Genomic DNA, 10,338 nt, shown 5'->3' with positions numbered 1-10,338 from the left:
TACAAGATGGGTGAGACATATCCTTTCCTTTTTTCTAGTAAGTGAATTTTATGGGATGGAAGTTCAGTTGTTGGCGAATGTAAGACCCAATTTTTACATATAAACTATTTTAAAAATTATAAAGGTTAAACTTTAAGTTATGTTTAGTATATAAATTATAATTTTAACTATTTAGTGATTAATTTAACAAATCTCACAATCTCTTTCAACTTATTTCCTTCACATTCTCTCTACCTTCTCTCTAAAATCCTGAGACCTCTTCTCATATTTCTCTAATCATAATCACAAATTAGAAGGTAACAAAATTTAGGATAATTTGATCTAGTCATATTTTTTAGTAAGTTTTTATATCCTCAAATCTCAATTTGTTCTTGTCTAATGTTGTTTGCATGCATAAATATATGTGCTTGCATATGATATATGAGTTGAGTAGATTCATCTATGATAGTTTAGATAGTTGGTGATATATTAGACTTTACAATTCGACTTTCTAGGAGCAAGTTAGGATCTCATTAACCTTGTTCAACGTTTTTATTCTTTTTTAGGGGCATAGGAGTAATGCTAAGAAAAGGTAGATTGTTATTTAATTATTATGTGTGTTTACAATATGGTTTTGAGTCTTTTTGAGGGCTTGGAGAAATTCAATTTGTTATTGTTTTAAGTTATGAGAAGTAGAAAAGTGAAAATTGGATTTTATTGAATTTAGTGTAAATGATGTCATTTTATGTTCATGTATGATGTTTGATGGTTGTGAAGAATGTGAAATTAGTATTTTTTTTTGTATTATAAATGTTGAATTTATGACTTATTTATGTATGGAGTTTTGGTATGCTAAGGAAATGAAATATAAAGTTTTAAATGAAATTGTTTGAGTTAAAAGGTGGAAAAGGTGTGAAATGGTATGGTTAGCGGGGTTTAGGATAGTCAAATGCAATATACATTTTTTGCATTATTTTTGTTAATTGAACATGATACATAGATGTTTTGTAACTATAGTTAAATGTTTCTAATTTTAGGTGTTGGGTTGAGTTTGAGATTCTACATAAATGTAAATTTTTCTGCATAGTCTAAAAGTGGATCTCAAAACTGTTAAGAGTAGTGATGAAATAAGTTTTTTTGTGAGAATTTCAATTAATGAGTTCTATTTTGTTCACTCCAATAGAAAATCCAATTTTTTTGCAAAATATTATTTTCAATAGACTAAAACTTCGCCTAATGAATTGTTTGAGGAAATATTATTTTTACTGGCCAAATTTTGCTTAATGGATTATAATTTTGTTGGCAGATTCCCAACAAAAACTAAACTTTTATTATTTGTTTATATTGGGGGTGGTCCAACCCTCTTACAAAACAAAATAAACATACCCTATTAGCAACTATTAATTGAGTACATACATACCAGGGGTTATAGGCACCAATTAGAGAATGCGAAACTCGCTGAAGGTACCTTTGACGAGATCCAAGACCAAATCTTAACCTGTGTCAAGGAGAAGACTTCAGAATAGTCTACGATCCTCCGTTGAATAAACAATTATTCCTATGCCTCCAAATTTCACTTACCAAGGCAATCCAAACATTATCCCAAATAAGATTAACTAAAGTGGTCGCATCAAGAATTTTAAACTGCTCAAAATGTGACCCAAGAGAGAGAAAATTTATCGAACTCACTCCTAACCAAGGGTAACAAAGATTCCAAGCTAGCCAAAAGACTTTGCAACCGAAGAACAAATGACATGTCGATTCCTCTAACACCCTACACAAACAACAAATGTTGCTCTCAATCTGAACTTCTCGTCTCTCCAGGTTAACGTTGGTAGCAATCTTGTTTTCAATCATCCTTCAAACAATGACATGAGCTGAAGGAAAAGTCTTAATCTTCCATAAAAAATTGAACATCCTCGAACAATCCCCTGCATTATCTCCCTTTAATAAATCATAAACAAACTTGCCGGAAGATTATGCAGACTCACAATTATCATCGTGTGTTAATATATAAATATATACAAAATAGAAATGTAGGTCTGGATTGTTTTCTAAATACATATATCTATTTGTTTATATTAATATGTTGAATCGTACAATTCATTTATTTGGGATTATATAATTATAAACTTTTTAAAATATTCTTGCACAGTATATATATATATATATATATATATATATAAATATAAAGATTACATTACATCTAATTATATAATTTTTTTTTTAACAATGGTAAATATATATATACCTACATTTTATATACAACTATTAAACACTTTTTTTTTTATCTTTCTTCTCCTAGTAGTAATCCTCGATGATGTTAAACAAGTCACTACTCACTACTATTGTAAATAAGGTTTTAATGATTGAGTTATTGATCTAATTAATTATCTTAAAGTAACAATTATTTATTTATTTAAACTGTTTCTACTTTTTTATTATTATTATTATTATTATTATTATGCATATATTAATTATATAATGAATATTATTTATTATATTATTTATTTAACATTTACAACTTTGATTACAATAAATTTATTGAAATATTTATTAGTTAAATAGATAATAAAATTATTACTTTTATTAAATTTAATAATATTTATTAATTAAATAATTGAAATTTAATTATGAATATTTATTAATTATAAAATATGTTTTAATGAAATTTTAAATCGCTCATAAATTTTGATATTTTCAAATAAAGTTCCTATCAACTTTTTTATATATTGATTATCTTAAAAATTTTATAATTTTTAATTGAGTATTTATTTTTTATCTACTTAGTACTTAAAACTTTTATAGTTTTTAATGGAGTCATTGTGTTTAACTGTTCCCTTAACTAGACTTATCCCATATACTGTATAATTTTCTTCATATTATATAATTTTCTTCATATGTTAAAAAATATAAAATTTTCTAATATAAAATAATATTATAATAAAAAATAATGTAAAATAATAAGTAATTTTTATTTTTTTAATTAAAAAATATCAACTTTCTATTCAATGAATAGAAAATATTAACAAAAATTTAAGAGAAACTTAATTAAAAATTCTTAAATTTAAGAGGAGTAAAAACTTAATTAAATCTAAAATATACATCAATTAAATAATTAGTAAAATTAATAATATTTACCAATAAAATAAATATAATTTAAGGATAAAATACGCACTGGTTTAAATATAATAAATTCATTACATTTTTATTTTTTAATAATAAATTAAAAAATTATATAACTTAATTTTAAAAACTGGATAACAATAAAATAAAAACGAAAAAGAGTGTACATTCAGTTGTCACAACCCGGACACGCACTACGGTAAAAGTTGCTAGATAAGTAAATATGGGTGCTGCAAAATCCTATATCGGGATTATTTTTATTTTTCATTATTAGATAGGAAAAAAATGGTATGAGAAAGACAAGAAATAGAAGAGAGATAGACGGTGAGAAAGTGAGAGAAGAGAAAAAAAAAGATGAAAATGGAAGAGAAGAGAAGACACATGAATGATGAAAAGAAGGAGAAGAAAGAAGCTGAAAAAAATTAAAAAATATTTTATTTTGAACCATTGTTCACTTCATATTATTCTTATTTATTATAAAAAAATTAGGTGACAAAATATGGGAAACTCTATTTTACGTTTAAAACGTGACAAAAACACTTAAATGTGGACATTGAAATAAGCATCCACCCAAGAGCTAATATAAAGGAAGGAAGAAACATTGAGCATATTTTTTAAAATTTGGTTTTATTTAAATTTGTTGTATGTGTTAACTTTATTATAAAAAAAAGAATTAAATGAAAAAAAGAAATTTAGAAGTATTTGGAATATTTAGCCGCGAACCAGTTACATAATATCTGTGGGGAGAGGGGTTTCTGATCCGCTTGTGTCTTATCACTCTTCACACTCTCTTCTCTCTCTCATGCTGTAACTTGGATCCTTTTACTATCATTACTCGTTTTCCTCTTACGTGTGGTCTATGGAGCACTCCACCCATTAACACACTTTCTTTCTCTCTCTCTCTCTCTCTGTGTCTCTCTCTAGGAGTCACTAGCTCTTGCAGCTTTCCTCATGAGGGTACTTTAAACCCCTCCAGTGTACAACAACCCCAATCCCCTCTCTCTCTCTCTTTCTTCTTTCCTCTTTTCATACCAACAACAAAGGATCTCACTCAGAAATGCTCCTTCGTCCCTTCCACTTCTGTTCCAACCCCATCATCACCACCCTACCCCTATTCCCATAGCTTCCGTATTTAACACGCTCTTCCCATTTCTTCTTTTTACCATATTCTCAGAGACAGTGAGAGAGAGAAATGGAGTTCGGGGGGAACATCTTCTGCCTCGCCAACAGAGACCAAAATGGAAATACTAACGGTAACACTTTCGCTTGGGATTCATGGCAAACAACCACTTTTAATAATAACAACAACACCACTTCCAGGTTGGTCAACGCTTTCAACGCCCCCGTCACTGGGGTCACCGCGCCGGAGACCTCAGCCGCAAACCGCCCCGAGGCCGCGGGACTCGCCAGCGCTCTCATGTTCCTCCCTCAAAACGGAGGCGTTTTGCGTCACCGCCAGCAGCAGCAGCAGCAACAGCATCCGTACGGTGGGGATGGGTCCCACGTGCACCCCGACCCACACCTCATGTGCTTGAAGCTTGGGAAGAGGCATTACTTTGAGGACGCTAGTGGAAGTGGAACCGTTTCTTCTGCTGCTGCTTCTGCTGCTACTGCGACTACTTTTGGCGGGGGGTTGGTGTTAGGGGATAAGAGAGGGAAAGGAGGGTATTCCGGCGGCGGTGCGGCGGTGAAGGGTGTGGGGTTGACGACGGCGACGGTGCCGAGGTGTCAGGTGGAAGGGTGCCAGGTGGCGCTGCTGAACGCCAAGGACTACCACCGGAGGCACAAGGTGTGTGAGATGCACTCCAAGGCTCCCAAAGTTGTGGTCTTAGGGTTGGAGCAGAGGTTCTGTCAGCAGTGTAGCAGGTCACACCACTTCTATCATTTTCTGAAATAATAATAATTACAATAATAATAATAATAATTAAAACATAAACCACAACAATAATAATATCAAGTTTTTTTGTCTTGTCTATAACTGTATCGTGATCGTAGCTGCAGCCACATCAATGACATTTGTCTGTAATTTCCTATAATGTGAAGAATTTTGACAAATTGAAACAATCCTAACTTTGGTGTTGTACGAGCTACAAAGAGTGAAAAGGGTGTATATAGATAGAAAATAACCTTACATTTTCAGCATGTGGTGAAAGGTTCCATATCACATGAAAAAACAAAAGTTGATTTCTATGAATGCTTATTCCTTTAACTGTGATATTGGTAGAGAGGATCCGTTGATTTTGTCGATTGTTAAATTTTTCTGTGATCTGATTAATCACTGGAGTTTTCCCTTCTAAACTCTCCGATTTCCTTTTTTCCGTACACGAACATGAATCTAAGAGTTTGCCTAAGGAGATTTTTTTAATTTTTTTCTTTTGTAGAAATAATCAAGGAGAAACATGTACAAACATATCTTAAATATATTCCGATAGATGAGATATTTATGCTGAGAGATGTCTGAAATTCTCTTAGAAAAATAAAAACAAAATGGTTTTTGCTGTTTTTCGTTGTCTGTGTTTAATCTCACATAAGCTTTTACTCACTCTGGTTTGAGTTCAGTCTTTCCGTAACTTTCTTCTTCTTTATAGTTAAAATTCAAGAGTATTGTGTTGTGTAAAGGTTACAAGTATCGTTTTCTTGGCACATATTTGTATTATTTTGTTGTAGCTGATCGAAGAATAATAGATGATTCTTGTGCATACTTTACAAATCTCGCATACTTTTGTGACTGTATCGGAAAAATAATATATGATATAACTTGTGCAGATATGTAAAATCTGTCAAGTTATTTTTATGATTTTCTGCCTTGCTTCATTTTGATTTTTCGTTTTTTTGTTATTTGTTAATGACATTTTGCAGACTGTAGTGGTTTTATTGTGTAACTGTTAATGATCTTACCTTAGTATTATTATATAGTGAATAGACAGTGTTGATTTGTTAATTGAGATAACAGATATAGATAATATGGTGGTTGGACTTGCAGGTTTCACGTGGTGTCAGAGTTTGATGATTCAAAGAGAAGTTGTAGGAGGAGACTAGCAGGTCACAATGAGAGAAGAAGAAAGAGCTCCCATGATTCTGTGGCAAGGAATTCTTCACAAGGTACACTCTTGGTTTATTCACCTTTTCTAAATTTTTACACCACTCTTCTTCTTTCTTTCTCTCTTCTATCACATTTGGTCTAAGAAAATGCTTTCTCATTTTTTATTTTATGTTTCTATATGATAAGTGATAATGGAGAATAAAGTATGAAATAATACAAATTTAGTTTCATGGTTTCCTATATAAACTTTTAAGTTGAAAATAAACCTAAAATTAAGTAGCATTTTTGTAATTAAAAATAAAAGCATGTAACATTTTCTCAACCTAAACAAATCATACTTACCAAATTGATTTTTTTTTTTAATTTGACTTTTTTATAATTATATTATTAATTATTGGTATTTTAAATATGTTAGGTTTATAGTTCAATTTGACAAAAGAAAAAGTATGTAGAGTTGAATACCGTGTCAAAATTTTGAATGACCTGGTACTACTGAAATCACGAATTGAAAATTGAAAAAGATAAGGGATCATATCGAGAATTAAAAATTAAAGAAAGGTTGAAATTGCAATTTAACCTTTTATTTTTGCCTTAAATCATGAGTAATAAACGTTACCAAAACTGTGCATTGCTCTTATAGCTGTTGCTGAGGTTCACTTATATCCAATTATCCTGATTTATATATAAAATCTGATTTGTAAACTACTTTTATTAATTATTTTGTTCTATTCTGTACTTTTTTTTATCATTCTCTGGCAAAAAGTTGTATGCAGTTATATCAGTTGGCCTCGAGTAAAGTAGATTAATGCAAAAGAAAAATGAATTGTATACACTTATATATATATATACACTTATATATATATATATATAACCTAAGGTTGTTCTAGTTAATGCAACTAGAGTCTGTTAAGTGAGAAATTTGTATACGATCAAATTTCCAACAATGAAGCAATTAAGTAGTATTTATGTTGTTTGAAGCCGATAAAAAATTATTCACTTAGAATATTTTAAACTTAAAATTTGAAAAATGATAATATAATATTTGCTATTTAAGATATTTAGAGCATTGTTATAGATTCTACAATTCTACATCGACTAACAATACAAATATTTCATAGCATACAAGTAAGAGTTCAAATATTTCATAGGAGCCCTCATCTTAGATGCCGATCTTAGACCATCTTAGATGCCGATCTTAGACCATCTTAGATGCCTATCTTAGACGACGATTTTATAATGTGTTGAGTTGTATTTAAAGTTTACTTTATTAAAAAAAACATGATACACAAAATGATTTGTGATTAATTTATAAGCTATTGCACTTTCAAAGAATTTGGATAAAAAATTATTCATGAAGAGTTTTCAAAAATTGAGGGTAAGGTGCTTTTGATGGAACTATGGAAATAGTTTACAACGTCATTTGGATCAGCAATGTTGGATATCGCACATAGAAGAGAAACTAAAGTACTGATAACATAATATAGTTTAGTTAACTCAACAAATCTAATTATGACATGAACTTAAGTGTCAGATTTTTAATTTAATAAAACTTTAGGCATTGTACATCAGCTATGTAACTCTTGTTCTTGTCTAAATTTTCTGTTAATTCTTCCTGATTAGTAAATTCAGCTCCATCAATTTGCAGAACTGGGTGAAAAGAAATCTTCACCTTTTGTTATCAGTTACACTTTTGAGATTCTTTTTTAAACTTCAAAATAAATTTAGTTTAGTTTTAATATGATTGAGGTATTATGGAATGACATAGTCTTACTTTGAGTAGTAGGAGTTGTTTGGTAAAGTGTTTAAGTGCTTATTTCACTACTTTTCTTAGTTTTTGAAGGTAAGTTTACTTAAGTGCATATTAGAATAATCGGGATCATTCAATGTTCTCTCTCTAAACTAATTATGAATATGCTGTTTTTTTTTTCTGTGATATTATTTTAGTGATAGCTGAAGAGTTGGATAATTCTTCCTTCAAATCATTGTATGAGGGTAGGGTGTGTCAGTATTTTGTTCTTCCATAAACATGCCCTGGGGCACAGACATGTTTCTTATCAGAGAAATGTTTTATTGTTAAAGGGATCAAAGTCCAATAATATATATATATATATATATATATATATATATATATATATATATATATATATATATACACACACCATCCGATGTGGGTGGTCTGAATAGAAGTTAAAGAGACTAAGTATTTTAGATGAAAAAAAATTCTCGATAGAGAATATTTTAGAAAGAAAATAGAAATTAACTTTTTCATATAATAAAATTAACTTGTCAGCAAATTAAAAAGAAGTTATACTTGAAATTTTTTAGAAATTAGCTTTTGCATGAGTTAATTTTAACTTTTGATATTATTTTATTTATTTTTTCTGATAAGTCTTCGTAAAAATGTATGCAAAATGAGATCTTAGATAAGTTCTGCTTACCTTTTCTCGCAGTTCTCACATAAAGTTCCAGAATTTTATAACAAAAAGAAAACAAATGCAGGTGTTTGTATTAGGTTACTTAACATGGTAGCAGTTGTTAGATCTGTAATTTGTGATTCAAACACTTGCCTCATTATTATGAGGGCATTTAGTCAAACATATAGTATAGATTAACTAAGTTTTAGGTCTATATTTGTTCAGTAGTAATATTATTTTACTTTATATTTCTACAGTGATGGTGCTGATTTCAATAAATCAAAGCTTTTATTTGACATCTCTGTAATGATGGATTATTCTTAATTAGCTCAACTGATATAACTTCTGTAACTATTTAATCCAGTTCAACTTCACATCAAGGTCATTTTCTATATTTGAATTTACAGTGCTGCATCTGTTTGGAATCCCAAATTTAAACATCCGTAATGAACCTTTTTTTGAGTTAAGATGTAAATTTTATTTATATCTTTTAATACAGTAACAAATTAAACAGTTTGATAGGAATAACAGTCTTCAGATTTCTTCAAAGCTTATAAAAATATTCTCAGAAATATTATTTTGTCCAACCAAACAAAATTTAGTATAGTTTCTAAGAATCACAATTCTCAGTGTTGGAGATGTATGACGATTAGAGACAAACACATCTCATAGTATAAAAGTATCGGTTTTATAAAGTTAAATTACACTTAAAACTTAAGTATTAATACTTAGTAATCGTGATTTGGTAGGATTGCACTTTTGCAGTCTAAATCCCCTTTTTTTTTTATAGAGAAGGAAATAATGTTGATAAGTGGAAGTTTGTTTGATGATATAATGTGTTAATGGTTGGAGATGTTTTGATATAATTATCAGGAGGGTGTGCTCTCTCTCTTCTGTCATCTAGAAGTGATTCTTGGCTTTCTCCTTCTGATCTCTCAACAAGATGCAGTGCTGCATTGCGTGAATTGATAGCAGAAAACCGGGCAGCAATCATGGCAAGACAGTTTGTATCAGATAGAGATTGGCATATTCAGCACCATGCTATGGAAGACATGAAGGAGATCCAACCTGAGTCCACTTACTTCCCACAACAGATGTTTCCCCAGACACAGTGAAGAAGGGTTCCTGTGTGCAGAGCTTCACAACTATAGTTTACCCTAAAAAGTTAGGGAAAACAACATTTCAGAATGTGGACATTTATGGAATTCCCCAACCAAGGGCAGTGTGTGTTTCTGTCTCAAGTTTTCTATTCTTTCATTTCCTACAATAAAAGTTAGAACTACCTAGCTAGACTAGTTTATTAGGCTAATAAATCCTAAGCTTGTATTTGCATCTCTACTTCTTTCTAAGTGTTTGCAGGGTTGTTTTATATTCATATCAATCACCAATCATTGGCTTCACTCAAATATTTTCAATCACTAATTTACATCCTATAATCAAATATCATTTTTGTTGAGTTTTTGAAGGTCTAAATATATTCTTTATTAATAATTTATGACCAAACTTAAACTTACACAGGATCCTAGGAAACCATGACACTACCTTTTTTTTATAATATGCTGTTCAACTTTTCTTAAGATTCAATTTTACATTTGGATTCCTAATAAGTTTTTGATTTGGTGTATCATATTTTTCATTGATTTAAAGCATGCGAACCGATTCAGTGCTTAAAGACGGGTGCAGCTAAGTTAGATTGATTTCTATCATCACATGAAATCAATTTAATTCAATAATGATATTTCAATTGGCACATTATAAAATTATGACATTATATAT

At 30.0% G+C, this 10,338-nt stretch overlaps 1 protein-coding gene across 1 annotated transcript; it reads left to right on the top strand.

The window, feature by feature from the left end:
- Window positions 1-3,844: 3,844 nt before the first annotated feature.
- Window positions 3,845-9,968, top strand: LOC137826490 (squamosa promoter-binding-like protein 7). Its single transcript, XM_068632466.1, has 3 exons — window positions 3,845-4,971; window positions 6,089-6,207; window positions 9,436-9,968. Exons 1-3 carry the CDS (start codon window positions 4,298-4,300, stop codon window positions 9,675-9,677), a joined length of 1,035 nt encoding a protein of 344 aa, XP_068488567.1. The 5' UTR covers window positions 3,845-4,297; the 3' UTR covers window positions 9,678-9,968.
- The last annotated feature ends 370 nt before the right edge of the window (window positions 9,969-10,338 follow it).

Source organism: Phaseolus vulgaris, chromosome 8, assembly GCF_000499845.2.
Source record: "Phaseolus vulgaris cultivar G19833 chromosome 8, P. vulgaris v2.0, whole genome shotgun sequence".
NCBI classification, from domain to species: domain Eukaryota; kingdom Viridiplantae; phylum Streptophyta; class Magnoliopsida; order Fabales; family Fabaceae; genus Phaseolus; species Phaseolus vulgaris.
The sequence above is the reverse complement of the archived record's forward strand: the minus strand, read 5'-3'. Positions and strand labels throughout refer to the sequence as shown.

Coding starts and splice junctions, on each gene's coding strand:
- LOC137826490 (XM_068632466.1), top strand. CDS start 4,298: ATGGAGTTCGGGGGGAACATCTTCTGCCTCGCCAACAGAGACCAAAAT. Junction 4,972..6,088: donor TTCTGTCAGCAGTGTAGCAG/GTCACACCACTT, acceptor TTGGACTTGCAG/GTTTCACGTGGTGTCAGAGT. Junction 6,208..9,435: donor GGCAAGGAATTCTTCACAAG/GTACACTCTTGG, acceptor TATAATTATCAG/GAGGGTGTGCTCTCTCTCTT.